Source organism: Epinephelus fuscoguttatus, linkage group LG21, assembly GCF_011397635.1.
Source record: "Epinephelus fuscoguttatus linkage group LG21, E.fuscoguttatus.final_Chr_v1".
Lineage (NCBI taxonomy): Eukaryota > Metazoa > Chordata > Actinopteri > Perciformes > Serranidae > Epinephelus > Epinephelus fuscoguttatus.
Genome location: NC_064772.1, coordinates 1180682 through 1201024, shown reverse-complemented (window position 1 = coordinate 1201024; position 20343 = coordinate 1180682). Strand labels below are relative to the sequence as shown.

General features: G+C 41.6%; 1 protein-coding gene across 1 annotated transcript in view; it reads right to left on the bottom strand.

Annotated features, from left to right (window-relative positions):
• Positions 1-20002, bottom strand: part of alg14 (ALG14 UDP-N-acetylglucosaminyltransferase subunit) — a 96898-nt gene extending 76896 nt beyond the window's left edge. Inside the window, exons 1-2 of the mRNA XM_049565839.1 lie at positions 19818-20002; positions 19257-19408 (exon numbers count right to left, since the gene is read on the bottom strand). Coding sequence (XP_049421796.1) covers positions 19257-19408; positions 19818-19962 — 297 coding nt within the window. The 5' untranslated portion in view covers positions 19963-20002. The remainder of the gene's footprint in view (positions 1-19256; positions 19409-19817) is intronic.
• Between the last annotated feature and the right edge of the window lie 341 nt (positions 20003-20343).

The window sequence follows — 20343 nt, the reverse complement described above, 5'->3', positions numbered from 1 at the left end:
GAGCAAATAATTTTTGATCGACAGAATTTGTAACGCCATCTTACATTCAAAGACCGACAGCGCACTTCCTGTTGGAGTTAGGTCAGGGGTTGCAGCGCGACATTTGTAGGTCTTTATGAGACGAACAAGACAGTTTTGGTTTGGTCTTTCTAAGTGGTTCCTACCCGTCGCACCGGGCATTTTAGTGTGTCTAGGTGGTACAACAAATCCTCAGGAGGTTTTGGCGCACATCACCTGAAACGCGCCATAACATCCAAACCATTCTAGTAATGGAAAAGTTACGCACAATAATTGATAAGGACACGTTGAACAATAATCTGTGCGAGTTTGAAGCCGATACGATAAACGGTGTAGGAGGAGATGTTTTTTAAAGGAATTTCTTTTTTTTAGGAAAAATCTTACTTTGAAAGGAAATAGCTCACTTCCTGTTGGATTTAGGTCATAGGTGCGAGTGCGTGATTTGTAGGTCTTGATGAGACGAACACGGCTGTCTTGGTTTGATCTTCCTACGACGTTCCTACTGGCTGTAGTGGCCATTTTAGTGGTCTGAACAGTTAGGTGGCGCTAGAGAGCCCATTTTGGCACTTTTCAGATTAATTTTTTCATTTTATAAAATTTTTCGCCAGTCCTGACATGCGTGCCAATTTTGGTGAGTTTTGGAGCATGTTTAGGGGGTCAAATTCCAGTTTAAAGTCGCGTCGGATGAAATAAACAATAATAATAATAAAAAACGCTACAAAAACAATAGGGTCCTCGCCCTTTCAGGCCGAGGTCCCTAATTAAAGCTGCAAGCAGCGTTGGAAGGGACCTCGGCCCCCCGCCGTCGTCCCCCAGCTCAAGTTGCAGACCTAAGCCATGTGACCTAATGAAACTTTGACATGTGCGATGATCAAACAACACACACACAAACACACACAGGCCTGTGTCTGTCAGAGTGAAGCCATTGTTATGCTAATTAATGACCACGTACTTAGGTGACAGCACAGGCACTTCAAGCTCAGTTTGACTAATGACTAATGATAACAGAATCAGCATGACGCATTTGACACCACAGCAGCAACACAACCACACACACCACACTATCCAGGCACCGCTGTGATAGAAGTTAACCTGCAAGACAGTGGAACACAAAGGCTCTGGAGAAGAGGCCGAGTTACTGATATGCAGTACGGCAGTTAGTGATGAGCAGAGAGGGAGAGAAGGGAGAGAGAGGAGAGAGGGGGGAGAAAGAGAGACAGAGAGAGAGAGGGGGGAGAGGGAGTGGAGTGTTTGTGTGTGTGTGTGTGTGTGTGTGTGTGTGAGAGAGTGTTATTGTGTCGCTAAAATTTGCAAATTATGAGCTGCAGGTTGCTCTAAGGTTACATTATTTTTTTTCTCCATGTCTCTCTCTCTCTCTCTCTCTCTCTCTGTCTATCTCTCTCTCCCTGTCTTTCTCTCTCATACATACACCCACAATGAATATTTGGTATGTATACTACTGACATGCAGTATGGCAGAGTTAGTGACATGCAGAGAGGGAGAGAAGGGAGAGAGAGGGGAGAGGGGGGAGAAAGAGAGACAGAGAGAGAGAGAGAGTTTTGTATTATATAACATATATTTAATCTTTTTTTTATAGTTTTCTGACTTACTTTTATTATTGTACTTTATTTGTAAATTTTTAATATCTTTGGCAATATTGTTAATCTACAGTCATGCCAATAAAGATTATTGAATTGAATTGAGAGAGAGGGGGGAGAGGGAGTGGAGTGTGTGTGTGTGTGTGTGTGTGTGTGTGTGTGTGTGTGTGTGTGTGTGTGAGTGTAATTGTGTCGCTAAAATTTGCAAATTATGAACTGTAGGTTGCTTTAAGGTTACATTATTTATTATTATTATTTATTATACTGCTGACATGCAGTACGGCAGAGTTAGTGACATCCAGAGAGGGAGAGAAGGGAGAGAGAGGGGAGAGGGGGGAGAAAGAGACAGAGAGACAGAGAGAGAGAGAGAGAGAGAGAGAGAGAGAGAGAGAGAGAGAGGGGGACAGGGAGTGGAGTGTGTGTGTGTGTGTGTGTGTGTGTGTGTGTGTGTGAGTGTAATTGTGTCGCTAAAATTTGCAAATTATGAACTGCAGGTTGCTTTAAGGTTACATTATTTTTTTTCTCCATGTCTCTCTCTCTCTCTCTACATATATATATATATATATATATATATATATATATATATATATATATGAGTTAAAAATCCAAAAAAAATAGGAGTTAAAAATCAAAAAAAAAAAAATTAATATTTTTATGGTTGTTTTTCAACAAAGACAAAAAAAAGTCCTGAAGGGGAACAGTGTCTATTTTTATTGAAAAATAGAAACTGCCCCTAAAAATGATAATGCATCAAAATTGGTGTTGTTATTTATCATTCACATATCACAGACTGTGATAAATAAAATAAAAAAATCCATCCAACATTTATTATATAGTTAATCTTAATTCATGTTCTTTTCATTAAAGTAACAGTGACTTCATGTAAATAAAATGGCAAATATATTGTTAAAATCCTCAAAAGGAATGAATATTAGATATGCATAATCTGAGAACAAGTTGCTTAAAAGATTTAAGCAAAAAAATGTAGAGAAATATGTTAATATTTAATATTTTTCTGTTGTTCACACCGTTCCGAAGGGGACAGGTGTGATTTTTTATAAGGGGGCCCGCAGGGTTAAAAATGCAAGGTTCTTATGAAGGTGGTGTGAGCTTATACTTTGAAACTTGCAGACACAAGCCATGTGATCTAATGACACTTTGACATGTGTGATGATCAAACAACACATCCATATTCATTTGCAATCATGTGACCTAGTGAAAGCTTGAGTGATGTGTACTGGCTGCTTTGAGGATCTAAGTGCAGCAAACAGACACAAATATATACTAAGACCTACAAATGTTGAATTAAAATCTGATTGTATACATATGTGACACTAATAATATGTGTATAATAACAGTAGAAGTATGACACACACAGACAGACAGACATAGACGACCGAGTTCTCAACATGCAGAAAGGGAGAGACGAGAGAAAGAGGACAGAGGGAGGAGAGAGAGAGAGAGAGAGAGAGAGAGAGAGAGTGTGTGTGTGTGTGTGTGTGTGTGTCTCTCTGTGTGTCCGTGTCTGTCTGTGTGTGCCATACTTCTCCTGTTATTACACACATATGATTATTGTCACATATGTATACCATCAGATATTAATATATACTTCCCACATGTTGTACCACAATAGCCAGGATCACAAGTCAAACTCAATTTTAAAAACTGTAAAGGGTTCTTATGAGTGGTGTGAGCGTATATTTTGAAAGTTGAAGACATAAGCCATGTGACCTAATGAAACTTTGACATGTGTGATGATCAAATCAAACCTCTGTCGTTTTTATATTTATTTGTTTTAATAACACTGTGCACAAGGATCAGACTGTCAATCTGTCAGAGTAGCTCCAAAATGTTTATTGCACATTATGTGGCTTACAACAATATTAATAAAAGTAATAATATGATAATTATAATTCTGGCAATTATAGTACAATATGTTGAATTAATATCTGATTGTATACATATGTGACACTAATCATATGTGTATAGTTCTCAACATGCAGAGAGGGAGAGAAGGGAGAAAGAGGACAGAGGGGGGAGAGAGAGAGAGAGAGAGGGGGGGGGGGGGGGGTAGGGACTGGTGTGCGTGTGTGTGTGTGTGTGTCTGTGTGTGTCTGTGTGTGTCCGTTTCTGTCTGTGTGTGCCATACTTCTCCTGTTATTACACACATATGATTATTGTCACATATGTATACTATCAGATATTAATATATACTTCCCACATGTTGTACCACAATAGCCAGAATCATAAGTCAAAATCAATTTTAAAAACTGTAAAGGGTTCTTATGAAGGTGGTGTGAGCGTATATTTTGCAATTTGTAGACACAAGCCATGTGACCTAATGAAACTTTGACAGTTTGTGATAGAAGTTAACCTGCAAGACAGTGGAGCACAAAGGCTCTGAAGAAGAGGCCGAGTTACTGACATGCAGTAACACGACGAGAGAGAGAGAGAGAGAGAGAGAGAGAGATGGGGGGACAGGGAGGGAGAGAGAGAGAGTTTGCTGACATATTGACATATCTCACACATTCACATACTTCCTGTTTGTGGCAGACAAAGTTACAGATTGCACGAAGTATACATAATGTTGTATGCATCAAAAACACAGCATTTAATTTTTCTGTCAATTACATCAAAAGAAAGTGTTTGATGAGGATACTCTGTTGTTGAATGTAACATTTCCTCAAAGATGTATATTCTTTCCTGATGTTTGTAACACTGTTACTGACTTGTACTTGAAATGAAGTGATTTACTGCAACCCTCCAGGTCAATCACTTGAGTTCAGAGACATAAAATTGATAAAAGAAATGGAAATACCTTAAAGGTCATTTTTAAAGTAATTTACGCAGAAATATAAAGTTTGTATGTCTATGGACTAAAAAATGTCACCTTAATCACAAGTTTACAGTGTGTTGGCCCTCATCTTTTCTTACAGAGATCATCATGAGCAGTTGTGTCCTGCACCTTCTAACGCTTCTAAAATCCAAACCGTTCAAGTTATGACAAAGTCCTTCACAAGTAATGTTCAGCAGGGGTAGAGCTGTAATTTGTGCAAGTTTGAAGCAGTTATGATAAACGGTGTAGGAGCAAATAATTTTTGTTCGACAGAATTTGTCCAAAACGTCACCTTACATTCAAATAACAACAGCGCACTTCCTGTTGGAGTTAGGTCAGGGGTTGCAGCGCGACATTTGTAGGTCTTGATGTGACGAACGAGACAGTTTTGGTTTGGTCTTTCTAAGTGGTTCCTACCCGTCACAGCGGGCATTTTCGTGGGTCCAGGTGGCACAACAAATCCTCAGGAGGGTTGGGAGCACATCACCTGTAACACACCATTACATCCAAACCATTTGAGGATTGAAAAGGTTACGCACAATAATTGATAAGGACACGTTGAAGAATAATGTGTGCGAGTTTGAAGCCGATACGATAAACGGTGTCAGACTAGTTGATTTTTAAAGGAATTTTTTTTTTTTTTTTGAGGAAAACTCTTATTTTGAAAGTGAAATATCTCACTTCCTGTTGGAGTTAGGTCATGGGTGCGAGCGCGTGATTTGTAGGTCTTGATGAGTCGAACGAGGCTGTTTTGGTTTGATCTTCCTACGACGTTCCTACTGGCTGCAGCGGCCATTTTTGTGTTTCTAGGTGGCGCTAGAGAGCCCATTTTGGCACTTTTCAGATTAATTTCGTCAGTTTATAAAATTTTTCGCCAGTCCTGACATGCATGCCAATTTTGGTGAGTTTTCGAGCATGTTTAGGGGGTCAAATTCCAGTTGAAAGTCGCGTACGCTGAAAGAAAGAAAGAAACAATAATAATAATAATAATAATAAACACTACAAGAACAAGAGGGTCCTCGCCCTTCAGCCGAGGTCCCTAATAATAATAATAAACGCTACAAGAACAAGAGGGTCCTCGCCCTTTCAGGCCGAGGTCCCTAATAAACCTTACAAGAACAATGGGGTCCTCGCCCTTCAGCCGAGGTCCCTAATAATAAAAAGCGCTACAAAAACAATAGGGTCCTCGCCCTTTCAGGCCGAGGTCCCTAATAAACGCACCAAAAACAATAGGGTCCTCGCCCTTCAGCCGAGGTCCCTAATAATAAACCTTACAAGAACAATAGGGTCCTCGCCCTTCAGCCGAGGTCCCTAATAAACGCTACAAGAACAATAGGGTCCTCGCCCTTCAGCCGAGGTCCCTAATAATAATAATAATAAACACTACAAGAACAAGAGGGTCCTAATAAACACTACAAGAACAAGAGGTTCCTCGCCCTTCAGCCGAGGTCCCTAATAATAATAATAATAAACACTACAAGAACAAGAGGGTCCTAATAAACACTACAAGAACAAGAGGGTCCTCGCCCTTCAGCCGAGGTCCCTAATAATAATAATAATAAACGCTACAAGAACAAGAGGGTCCTCGCCCTTCAGCCGAGGTCCCTAATAATAATAATAATAAACGCTACAAGAACAAGAGGGTCCTCGCCCTTTAGCCGAGGTCCCTAATAATAAACGCACCAAAAACAATAGGGTCCTCGCCCTTCAGCCGAGGTTCCTAACTATTCGAAATTCGTGACCCATCCCTACTCCAAACTCAATAAGGAGTATGCAGGAACAACCTTTTCCTGTCCCATCGTTTATGTGAAAATGGGTTCTTTTTCCTGTGGCATTCAACTTCCGCATGAGATCTTCTGAACAGAATGTAGCTGAACTTCCAGGGTCCAAAAATGCATACAGTGCCCTCCAAAAGTATTGGAACAGTGAGGCCAATTCCTTTATTTTTGTTGTAGACTGAAAATATTTGAGTTTGACATCAAAAGATGAATATGGGACAAGAGATCAACATTTCAGCTTTTATTTCCAGGTATTTACATCTGGATCTGATACACAACTTAGAAGATAGCACCTTTTGTTTGAACCCACCCATTTTTCATGAGAGCAAAAGTATTGGAACATGTGACTGACAGGTGTGTTTTGTTGCCCAGGTGTCTCCCAATTACATTGATTATTCAAACAATAAATAGCACTGAATGTCTGAGCTCAGTTTCAGATTGGGTATGATAGATTTTGCCTGTGCAGACTGCATTTAGAGGTGGAACCAACATGAAAACCAGAGAGCTGTCTATGGGTGAAAAAGAAGCAAATGTGAATCTGAGAGAAGATGGACAATCAATCAGAGCCACTGCACAAACATTGGCCATAGCCAGTACAACCATTTGGAATGTCCTGAAGAAGAAAGAAACCACTGGTGTACTAAGCAACAGACGTCGAACAGGTAGACCAAGGAAAACATCAGCAGTTGATGACAGAAACATTGTGAGAGCTGTAAAGAAAGACCCTAAAACAACTGTTAGTGACATCAGCAACAACCTCCAGAGGGCAGGAGTGAAGGTATCACAATCTACTGTTCGCAGAAGACTTCTGAACAAAAGTACAGAGGCTGCACCAGAAGATGCAAACCACTCATTAGCAAGAAGAATAGGAAGGCCAGGCTGGAATTTGCCAAAAGGTACAGAGATGAGCCTCAAAAATTCTGGGAAAAAGTTTTATGGACTGATGAGACAAAGATTAACTTTTTCCAAAGTGACGGAAAGGCGAAAGTTTGGAGAAAGAAAGGATCTGCTCATGATCCCAAACATACAAGCTCATCTGTGAAACACAGTGGAGGTAATGTCATGGCTTGCATGGCTTCTTCTGGGACGGGCTCTTTCATCTTCATTGATGATGTAACACATGATGGCAGCAGCAAAATGAACTCAGAAGTCTACAGAAACATTTTGTCTGCTAATTTAAAGATGCAACCAAACTGATTGGGAGATCCTTCATCATGCAGCAAGATAACGACCCAAAACACACTGCCAAAACAACAAAGGAGTTCATCAGGGGCAAGAAGTGGAAGGTTTTAGACTGGCCAAGTCAGTCTCCAGACTTAAACCCAATAGAGCATGCATTTTACCTGCTGAAGAGGAGACTGAAGGGAGTAACCCCCCAAAACAAACAACAACTGAAAGAGGCTGCGGTGAAAGCCTGGAAAAGCATCACAAAAGAAGAATGCAAAAGTTTGGTGATGTCAATGGGTCACAGGCTTGATGCAGTTATTGAAAGCAAAGGATTTGCAACTAAATATTAAGTCTCATTCACTTTAATCTATTTTAAGTTTATATGTTCCAATACTTTTGCTCACCTAAAAACTTTGTGTTCCATTGCAAATAATGCTATCTTCTAAGTTGTGTATCAGATCCAGATGTAAATACCTGGAAATAAAAGCTGAAATGTTGATCTCTCGTCTCATATTCATCTTTTGATGTCAAACCCAAATGTCTTCAGTCTACAACAAAAGTAAACGAATTGGACTCACTGTTCCAATACTTTTGGAGGGTACTGTAGGTCTGCACAACCTCATTTCCCTTGGTGGACTTGACCTGCACTGGCACAATAGAAAGAATACAGCGATCTTTTCCAGCCCCTGTACACCCACGTCTGAGGAAGAGTTGATGGTTTAACTCTTGGTGACCCATTTGTTAGTTCCAATTCCACACTTGCCTTCGTGATATGGAGCACAGTGGGATGTTGTTGATCACAAACCTCACAGATCAAGCTGGCAAATTGCTGGCATTTCTCTAAAGGGTGAGCACGTGAACAACAGCGACAACTTGGGCTTTCCTGTTTCTTAGAGCCATTAGCAGTAGCTTTATTTTCAACAGCATCCATAGGTGTTACTGTAGTGGCAAAACTGCTTCCTTTAACTCCACTCCTTGACTGTAGCTTGAACTTGTTGGTTGTATTCAAGCTAACAGGTTTTGGTGATACAGTGTCAATATCTTCAAAGATTGGGTCAGAAAGGATTCTCACATGCCTCTCAAGAAATGCAACCACATCACAGAAATGAGCTCTGTCCCTGGAGGCTTCCATAATGTCATGGGTCCTAGCTCTCCATCGTTCCCTGAGCTTGAATGGCAATTTGGAAATGAACATTCTCATATTAGTTGGCAAATCCAACTCCTGCATGTAATGAAGTTCCTCCATTACATTACAACATCCATGTAAAAACTAGGGATCGACTGATATAGGTTTTTTAGGGCCGATACCAATATTTAGAACCAATATTCATTTGCAGTAAAAATTAAAATTTTGGTGTCAAAATTTAGAATAACACACCTGGGATTAGAATGAATACAACAGTATACTGTTTGTTTGTTTTTGTATACTGAAAATCTGTGATAAAAAGACCTTAAACTTTTGTAGAATAACACAAACTCTGACGCGAATCTTGGTTGAAACGGTTGGTTGTTTTATTATATAAAAAACAAAAAGTGCAGAGATCTCTTAAAGTTCACTGAAAATGAAATGGCTCCCAGATTTTTTATAAGATCAAAGTAAAAACTGAACTGCACAGTACTGAAATTTGAGTCTCGGCAATAAGTTAAATTATCTAAAAACAAAATGTCCAGGGATCTTCTAGCAGCATTTATAAAAGTTCACTAAAATAAATAACAGTTAATTAATGATGTCTTATGTTCTCTCTCAGGTACATCTGATCCAGCCTGATTAAGTGCAAACCAATAAAGACGGTGGCAGGAACAGGAACCTTGGCTCACTTCATTTATTGATAGTTTTAGTAGTTATTACTTTTCAGATTTTTTTTTTTTTTTTCATCAAATAGCATAATTAGTTTACAAATAAAGATTAAACTTTCAGTGGTTACCAGACTTATTTTTATTAAAATAATTTGTAATTACATGTATTTAATATACCAGTCACATTTCATTTTTTCAGCAAAATGAGTACTTTTACTTCAATGCCAAGTAAACTTAATTGATATTCTTCTATACTTTTTAAATGCATGTCTAAATGAACTAATGAAGCCAATAAAACAACTTCACATCAGTTGCTGAAGCTAGTGTGCATGGACACACACACACAGACAGTCCATGTCAACATAGCTGCACACAGACAACAGTTTCTTCTCAGCGCGACACACACACACACACACACACACACACACACACACACACACACACACACAATGCACCCAAGAAAACTTCTACATGTCCGTTAGCTTTAGCAGCCGATGTGAAGTAGTTTTAGACAACATTATTGTTTCTAATGGCTGCCCGTTGCGACTCACGTACAACCGTGTGAGGGGGGGAATAGACACTGAGATACAGTATGAAGATGTCGTGTTTATCAAGGATCAACAGTGGTGTCTTTAAAACTTCAGCATAGAGGATTTCTTATTGCAAGTTCAACATTTTCTGCTGCTTTGCCTTCAAACATCACACTGCTGCTTCACGGAACAGTCCTCTCTCCCCTCCTCCCTCTCTCTGTGCCGCTGCAGCGCTGCATCTACCTTCAGTGTTGATTGGCTGTCACTCACTTGTGCCATGTAGCCAATCAGTGGGGTCTGTAGGCGGGACATTTGTTACACAGCACAAAGTGGAGACTTCAGGCAGACAGGCAGAGAGACGGCTGCCGATGCCGATGCCAATTATCATAAAAATGCTGAATATCGGCCAATATTATCGGCAGTGCCGATTATTGGTCGATCCCTAGTAAAAACAAAGCATAGGCTTGCAGAGCTTTGACATCCTCGGACTTGATTGCTGGCCAAGCCAAAAGCCTTTTCTGTATGCAGCTGAAATCTTGTAATCATTTCCAAAATGCTCTTGTAGAAGCCCCTTTGCCACAATATAGCCACGTTCGGAAGCCATGTGCTGACAGTTACGAACCAACTCCTTTGGCTGTCCTCTCGTGAACTGTTCCAAGTAGTACAAGCAGTCAGCTCTGTTAGCTTTGTCCTCCACTCCTTGCTCAAATGCTTTAATGAAAGCTTTATATTGAAGCGGATCTCCTTCAAATACAGGAATGTCTCGTAGGAAGAGACAGTAAGCGCTGCTAATGAAAAAGAGCAGCTGTGATTTTATTTTGTTTGTGCAAAATAGCAACCACATTTCCAGATTTGCATTTGAGTTTGCTTTGGTTTAACATCCATTGCTGGCTGTTTGTGTTGTGGCAATGACCAGTCCTTTTGCTGTGTTTTCCCTGCTACAGGCTCATATTCCTTAGCCGTGGGGTTGAGAGTGCTGAGCAGTTCCAGCTTCCTCCTTTCCCTTTCCAAGTACAAGTTCATGCCATTTGGTGCATGAGAGGAACCAAAGCCTGAGTTAGCAGTAGATGCTGCTAACTCAGTTTCCAATTTGAGCTGTTCCTTTCTCCTCCTTATTTGCTGCTCCTGTTCATCCAATGCATGTTGTTCCTTTAAAGCCGTCATTCGAGCAATACGTGCAGCTCTTTCTGCTTCTGCCTTAATTTGTGCAGAGGAAGTGGTAGTTGATTTGTTACTGATGTTACTTTTGTTTGAATGTTTACCCACATAGGACACATTATCATCAGGATTAATATCATCATTGTGACCATGTGTTCCAATATGGCCCCTGCAGCTCTGACACACTAAACACCAAACAAAGGATATTCAAAAAACTTGTGTTTGTGTGGTGTCCCTGGGGGTGCACACTCAGGGTTACCAAACTCAACATTATTTAACACCTAGCTTGAAATATCACCTTTGTTCAACAGTCATTTTTCCACACAACATTATGATTATCATCATGATCATCACCTTTTTCAGGTTTAACTTCATTTTCAAACACGCCTTCATTTTCCAAAACCCACTCGTGTACTGGCAATAAATTCATTATTGAACATCATTTTTATCTTAAAGCTATAGTTGGTAATGTTGGAGAGCTAGCAAGATTTGAAAGTGGCACCTCCTCTAAGCTCCACCACCCTCCTCCCCCTCCCGTCAGTGAAAGAAAGAACCAATCAGATGCCTTCATGTCCAAAGCCACGCCCCCACAAACTTGAACACGCATTCTGCAGTACACCGACAGAGAAGCTAGTGTTAGCATTGGGCTATCTGAGCTACAAAAGTAGCTAAGTTGGCTAATGTTACATATTTCATGAAAATAACAAATCTCCCCAAAGCAAAACAAATAATTACCTGTCTAACAGAAAGACAGCAACCTCTGCACACTTTTCAGTCCCTTCAGCTACCTCAGTTGTCTCCACCGTTCAAAAGCTGCGATTTTGGTTGACTCTGGTTTGTCCTCTCGCTTTATCCAAAGCCTTTATCGTTGCAGCTTTTTCTGCCTCTGACTTTCTTTTCTTAGCCTGTTTAGTGGGGTGAGCCATTACAAGTAACGCTGGAAGTCGTACTTTTGGCTGCATTTTCTCTGCCATTGTTCAGCAAACTTATTCTCCTGCTAACTCTGTATTTCTGCTGAGGAGTGTGCTGAATATTTCCGGCAACGGTGACACGTGATGAGTGCACGCAGGGAGGAGGGAGGAACAGAGAGGGGCGTGGGCAGGACCAGAGCAATATATAAAGACGAGATATGAAGGCATCTGATTGGTTCTTTCCATTCGCACCGAATGGCAGGGATTGGTCAGAGTTTTTACAGGCCTACAGCTGCCACAGAGGTTGAATTTTTTTGTTCCTTTTTCTGAACACATCATGTATTGACTACTCTCAGGATGGAAGGACCATTTCACCCAGTATAACAAAAAGTGTTTCTGAACAGGATTACCAACTATAGCTTTAAACCATGTTTCATGTCTTTCTTTCTCATCCTGTGGCAATAAACCCATTATTGAATCATGCATACATCTTGCTTCATCATACAATTCAATGTAACCATCAAGCGTATTTTGCACATTTTGTATTAAACCTTGTATCGTTTTTCTTAAAATGACAACCTTATTTAGCTTAGATTTTCTACCACTTTGCAACCTGTCTAACCTGCCAGCAAGAGCTTTAGCAGAAAGTTTGACAACTCGCTTGCTGCTTTGTGTTTCACAGCTGGCCATAGTCATAGTGTCCTGTTTGCCAGCTGCTGTCACGCTCGCAGCTGACGTTATGTCCGTGTTCTCAACACACTCTTGCATGTTTACGCTCGTCTGACAGTCAACAGGAGGAGGAAGCGTTTTACTTCCAGTGGTGCAGGTAATCATGTCCTGACAACCCTTGGCCAGTCAGAATCTCCTACCTGGCCACACAAAGTTTGTTGTTCATCCCCTTCAGCAACCAATGCATTGGAATTGAGCCTTATTTTTTATTTTTTTGTGTGCACACAACTAAATTTAGATGGCTATCTGAACTTGTGGTAGCTCTCCCCTCCTCCCTCTCTCTGTGCCGCTGCAGCGCTGCATCTACCTTCAGTGTTGATTGGCTGTCACTCACTTGTGCCATGTAGCCAATCAGTGGGGTCTGTAGGCGGGACATTTGTTACACAGCACAAAGTGGAGACTTCAGGCAGACAGGCAGAGAGACGGCTGCCGATGCCGATGCCAATTATCATAAAAATGCTGAATATCGGCCAATATTATCGGCAGTGCCGATTATTGGTCGATCCCTAGTAAAAACAAAGCATAGGCTTGCAGAGCTTTGACATCCTCGGACTTGATTGCTGGCCAAGCCAAAAGCCTTTTCTGTATGCAGCTGAAATCTTGTAATCATTTCCAAAATGCTCTTGTAGAAGCCCCTTTGCCACAATATAGCCACGTTCGGAAGCCATGTGCTGACAGTTACGAACCAACTCCTTTGGCTGTCCTCTCGTGAACTGTTCCAAGTAGTACAAGCAGTCAGCTCTGTTAGCTTTGTCCTCCACTCCTTGCTCAAATGCTTTAATGAAAGCTTTATATTGAAGCGGATCTCCTTCAAATACAGGAATGTCTCGTGTAGGAAGAGACAGTAAGCGCTGCTAATGAAAAAGAGCAGCTGTGATTTTATTTTGTTTGTGCAAAATAGCAACCACATTTCCAGATTTGCATTTGAGTTTGCTTTGGTTTAACATCCATTGCTGGCTGTTTGTGTTGTGGCAATGACCAGTCCTTTTGCTGTGTTTTCCCTGCTACAGGCTCATATTCCTTAGCCGTGGGGTTGAGAGTGCTGAGCGGTTCCAGCTTCCTCCTTTCCCTTTCCAAGTACAAGTTCATGCCATTTGGTGCATGAGAGGAACCAAAGCCTGAGTTAGCAGTAGATGCTGCTAACTCAGTTTCCAATTTGAGCTGTTCCTTTCTCCTCCTTATTTGCTGCTCCTGTTCATCCAATGCATGTTGTTCCTTTAAAGCCGTCATTCGAGCAATACGTGCAGCTCTTTCTGCTTCTGCCTTAATTTGTGCAGAGGAAGTGGTAGTTGATTTGTTACTGATGTTACTTTTGTTTGAATGTTTACCCACATAGGACACATTATCATCAGGATTAATATCATCATTGTGACCATGTGTTCCAATATGGCCCCTGCAGCTCTGACACACTAAACACCAAACAAAGGATATTCAAAAAACTTGTGTTTGTGTGGTGTCCCTGGGGGTGCACACTCAGGGTTACCAAACTCAACATTATTTAACACCTAGCTTGAAATATCACCTTTGTTCAACAGTCATTTTTCCACACAACATTATGATTAACATCATCATGATCATCACCTTTTTCAGGTTTAACTTCATTTTCAAACACGCCTTCATTTTCCAAAACCCACTCGTGTACTGGCAATAAATTCATTATTGAACATCATTTTTATCTTAAAGCTATAGTTGGTAATGTTGGAGAGCTAGCAAGATTTGAAAGTGGCACCTCCTCTAAGCTCCACCACCCTCCTCCCCCTCCCGTCAGTGAAAGAAAGAACCAATCAGATGCCTTCATGTCCAAAGCCACGCCCCCACAAACTTGAACACGCATTCTGCAGTACACCGACAGAGAAGCTAGTGTTAGCATTGGGCTAATACGAGCTACAAAAGTAGCTAAGTTGGCTAATGTTACATATTTCATGAAAATAACAAATCTCCCCAAAGCAAAACAAATAATTACCTGTCTAACAGAAAGACAGCAACCTCTGCATCACTTTTCAGGCCCTTCAGCTCCCTCAGTTGTCTCCACCGTTCAAAAGCTGCACTGATGTTGACTATGGTTTGTCCTCTCGCTTTATCCAAAGCCTTTTTCGTCGCAGCCTTTTCTGCCTCCGACTTTCTTTTCTTAGCCTGTTTAGCGGGACGAGCCGTTACAAGTAACGCTGGAAGTCGTACTTTTGGCTGCATTTTCTCTGCCATTGTTCAGCAAACTTATTCTCCTGCTAACTCTGTATTTCTGCTGAGGAGTGTGCTGAATATTTCCGGCAACGGTGACACGTGATGAGTGCACGCAGGAAGGAGGGAGGGACAGAGGGGGGCGTGAGCAGGACCAGAGCAATATATAAGGACGAGACATGAAGGCATCTAATTGGTTCTTTCCAATCGCACCGAGAGGCAGGGATTGGTCAGAGTTTTTACAGGCCTGCAGCTGCCACAGAGGTTGGATTTTTTTCGTTCCTTTTTCTGAACACATTATGTATTGACTACTCTCAGGATGGAAGGACCATTTCACCCAGTATAACAAAAAGTGTTTCTGAACAGGATTACCAACTATAGCTTTAAACCATGTTTCATGTCTTTCTTTCTCATCCTGTGGCAATAAACCCATTATTGAATCATGCATACATCTTGCTTCATCATACAATTCAATGTAACCATCAAGCGTATTTTGCACATTTTGTATTAAACCTTGTATCGTTTTTCTTAAAATGACAACCTTATTTAGCTTAGATTTTCTACCACTTTGCAACCTGTCTAACCTGCCAGCAAGAGCTTTAGCAGAAAGTTTGACAACTCGCTTGCTGCTTTGTGTTTCACAGCTGGCCATAGTCATAGTGTCCTGTTTGCCAGCTGCTGTCACGCTCGCAGCTGACGTTATGTCCGTGTTCTCAACACACTCTTGCATGTTTACGCTCGTCTGACAGTCAACAGATCGCAACAAAAGAATCGACACAAATGTAACCTTGAAAAAAGATCACTTAAGAGTAATACTTCTTAATGACCAGCAGTCAATCCATTGGTTATATAAAAAATAATCTTTATTACAAGTTTAGCAAGATATATATAAACAGAGTTTTTTTTTGGCACAATACAAGAAATTTGAAGAAAGGAGACAAACTGGACCTTATTCCACAAATGACAAACACTACCGTACCAGCAGTATAAGTGCAATAGTGCTTTAAGGCTCACAGGGCAACTAAGCTCAAAATGAAACACATAGAGTGGACTGGAGCAGATTACTGGCTCGACGGTCACTCGCTACTGTGCACTCATAAACACATCAAAAAGCAACTCAGGACCTGGGTCTGGCAACTGGCCTCACACTGCAATCCCCTGGCTCGTGCATACCGGCTACCTCCCCTTCAGCGCGACTGCTCGGCCGACAGCAGTGCCACAGCAATACAAAGAGACGCTAACACGATGCCTGGCGTCTTAGCGGACTGCGAGGAGGAAGCGTTTTACTTCCAGTGGTGCAGGTAATCATGTCCTGACAACCCTTGGCCAGTCAGAATCTCCTACCTGGCCACACAAAGTTTGTTGTTCATCCCCTTCAGCAACCAATGCATTGGAATTGAGCCTTATTTTTTATTTTTTTGTGTGCACACAACTAAATTTAGATGGCTATCTGAACTTGTGGTAGCGCTACCATACCTCTTCCAGATGAAACAGCTGTTATGTGATTCATGCGGCGGGACGCTCAGAAACTGCCTCGTCCTGTGCAGCGGCGTGATGAGAAGCTCAACAGTGTCCTTCACTAGGCTTGTTCGAGATGAACTGCGCCTCACCTGAAAAGTAGATGAGAGCAGGCGGCCGCAGCAGGGGGGCGGTGACAAAAAGCCGCGGTGAAGTCGGACAGTTTCCCGACAGTTTCCAGCAGCCTTCAGTCCGTGCAGGAAGTCACAGACACACTAACATCCTGTCTAGAATGATGTCAATTCATTAAAAAAGTGATCAGACCCATATATCAGTTTGCTTTCACCATCAGTCACACAACATGTTTTCTGTTCACAGAATAAACCTTCAGGTCAGACAAATACAATCTAAAATTCAACACAAATGAGTAAAGTACTAAAATGTCATATTGTTGGGTCGGCATCTTAACCAATCAGCTGTTAGATCAGGTGAGAGCCAGGCGGTGCAGTCAGTGGAGAGCAACTGCAGCGCCTAGCTCTAAAAACTGCGGCCGCCTCGCTCTCGCGGCTTTATCGCTGTCCACATTTGTAATACATCAGAGCAAGTCGGGATGAAGTCAGACACAAAACTAACCGGCATGCACTGTGCACCGATCGCCGGTGATCGAATCTGCGCAGGCCTGGCTCATCTCGAACAAACCTACTGGCTCCCTTCTGGTGTCCTGTGCAGCAGATAAGCAGATGAACCGCAGCAGCGTCCTGATCAGCTGATGAACAGACGAGCTGCAGCCGCTGACTCCTCTCCAGCGTCCCAATCAGCTGACGAGCAGCATGGCAGGCAAAGCACTCCGATAAGCGACCCTCTCACTTTTTCATTTTATCACCGAAAAAAAACATGATGAAACTCGTCTCAAAAGTCCAACAACCACAGTTTTTGACTGAAATGTAGAGGCTAAGCCAACACTTACAGGAGAATTAATTGACGCACCACTTAACCTGCTGAATGAATTAAAGTCCAAAAGATCTTTGCAGTTGAACACTCGGTCCATTTATTCCACGTCCACTGATCTCCAAACCACAGATGCTTACCTTCAAAACTGGTTACACCTCACATGATGGCCAGTGCTATCCTCTATGCTGTTGTGTGCTAGGGCAGCAGGCTGAGGGTGGCGGACACTAACAGACTCAACAAACTGATCCGCAAGGCCAGTGACGTCACGGGAACGGAGTGTGACTCTCTGATGGTGGTGTCAGAAAGGAGGATGCTGTCTAAGCTACGAACTATCTTGGACAATGTCTCACACCCACTCCACCATGTGCTGGTCAGGCACAAGAGTACTCTCAGTGGGAGACTCATACCACCTAAATGTACCACTGAGCGCCACAGGAAATCATTCCTGCGTGTGGCCATCAAATCAATAAAGTATCAATAAAGTATTTCTGATTCTGATTCTGATGTACAGACTGCAGCAACAAGCTGCCTCGGCGTGTGTGCGACCAGGTGAGTGCTAAACAAGTGAGTGAGTGAGTGACTGAGTGAGTGGTCAAAAACTGTTTCAACTTCCGGGTGGCACCTGAACCCACACAGTTTGGTTCCTACTTATAATACCAAGCACTAATTGGCTCCTACACCTTGATTTGGAATCACTGAACAAAACTATCTAACTGCATAAAGAGCCCCTGCTGCAACAGTAAGATGGTATCCATGCATTGATGTATGAATACTAACAATTTAACAATGTAATGCATAATAATATATCACCAGGGCCCAGTTGTTCAAAAAATTTAATCTGGATCACAATGATCCGGATTTGGAAACCCCATGTTTTGCTGTCCAGGATCAGCTGATCCATCCAACTGTTGTGCCACTTTTTCAAAGCAACATTGGATCTGATCACCCTGATCCAGATACAAACTTTTCAAGATTATTAAACCTAGATAATCAGTGCTTTACATAGCACTACATATCACGATGTAGGGTCCTGGCTCTGAAAAGTAAAGGTAGAACAGCCAGTGTGGAGTCACTGTAAGCGTTTAATTTTAAGAAATATAAAACAGCATGGGGGATGCAGTTGTTAGAAACTACTTTAATATAACATGATAAATTTAATTTAAAATTGAAGAAATCATCTCAAAGCTTTTCATTTAAGTAAATGTCACAGTGTCTAAGTCACTGTCTATCACCGAGTGAGGTAACACAATGACAACTGAGCCTATGGCTCACTGATGAAAGCCCCAGCATTTGCAGTATTAGGACCTGGATGTCTGATATAGTCTAAATAAATTCACAAGCCTGGTTTCAAGTCCGCCAACATACACATTGCAATTAGGCCTACTGCTTATCACCATAAGTGCCACCAAAGACAACAAAAAAAGATGTCTTCTTATTAAAACTTTAAATCATTTTTGTTTTATACTGACAGCTAATATCGGAAATTCTGGGACAAAATACTTTTTAAAAAATGACCTTACCAGACAAATTAATAGGTAGTCTAATGTCTACTTTACCACTGTAGCGGTTAAACAAATTATGTGCAAAATATAAATATATGTATATATAAATGTGCAATTTGAAAGTTTTATTACACTTTGTTTCTGAAATTCAGCCTGAATACAGCCTTCTGATCTGATCAGGATTATCTTTGGATCAAAGATATCCCAATCCTACCAAGAAGTTTTGAAAAACACAAACTGAAAGTTTGATCCAGATCAAAACCGAGATCAAATGACACGATCTAACCCAATTTCAGAATGCTTTTTTTCTTCTGAACAACCCATTTTCAAGATTTGATCCAATCTTAAGTAAAAACCAGTGAATGTATGGCTTACTCTGTTACTGGTTAGATAGTGTTTTACATTGTTGTATAAACACTTTTACTTAAGTAAATATGTCTTCCACCACTGATCAGAGCTCACCTGAGACTGTGTGTTTCACCAATCCGCAGGTGACCTCATGTCCTAATTCGCTTACTGAGGGCATTTTTGGACAATAATAGATGTTTGATAATGTAACATGTATAAGATGAGCAGATTGCTGGGGACAATCCAACAACACTTTGACATCCAAACCCAAATGTACGCATGTGGCCAGCTGTGTACCTGCGACTCAGAGTCTGAGTGTTGTCTGGAGCGTTCGAAGGTGCAGATCTTCTCCTCACTCATCCTGTCACTGTCAGCAATAACATAGTGTCGAGGTGTGTAGGCTGCAGACAGGCACTCCATCAGCCGCAGGACCTCCGTGGTGTGGCCACCTGGAAAATACACAAGACACGCTGTCAATTACATATGATAAACACACAGTAAAGATGAAGATGAGCTAAAACTCAGTGAGCTCTCACTGTAGGGTGCATCCCATGTCTCTTATTTGATATTTCCTTGCTCCTCGCTTAAACTGAAAGATGGTCTGATCTGCCATCCTGAAGGAAAACATAAAGCTCTTATTTCTGCTCCCACATTTACTTGTTTCTTCCTTTCTTGTTTGGTTTCCTTGTGTCTCTTCATGCATCCCTGGTAGGAGGAACTAGAATGCAAAAAAAGGCTGTCTTTCTATTCAGATGAGATGTGACTGAAGAATCAGTTGAGCTCTGTGACGGAAGGAAACGGCAAGCTAACGGCAAGCTAACAGTGGATCTAAGGTAATGTCATTAACGTTAACTTTACCTGATCCTGCGACGACGACAACTGAGACCGGACCTTTGGCTCCAGGTTTATAGTTCGATCCAGTCTTCACAACGGTAAACAGCCGGATAATAAGTAACAAACATGTTAGTAAGACAGCAAGCACAACTCCTATTAAGAGCGCCATGATGGCTACGGTGGCTCTGTAGGACCAAAACAGATTTGGTGACGTTCGCGTTTTACCCCTGAATACAGGCTTTCAGGCAGTTCCTCCTTTCAAGCCGTGCGCAGAGACGGAATCCAGTATCTTTGGCTGTACCAAAGATACTGGATTACCACCGTCTTTGGCTGTACTAAAGATCCCCCCCCCCCACACACACACACACACTTTTTTTAATTTCAAAGCTTTATTCAAACAGGTCACAAGTTTACATATTTTAGACCACAGACATTTAGCCTATACATAGACGCGGTATCGAGCGGGTAGGCCCGTTGCTGCGATATGTCAGCGCATCCGCCACATAGACCTATAGATCTGACCCATATCTATGGATCTGCCCTATAAACT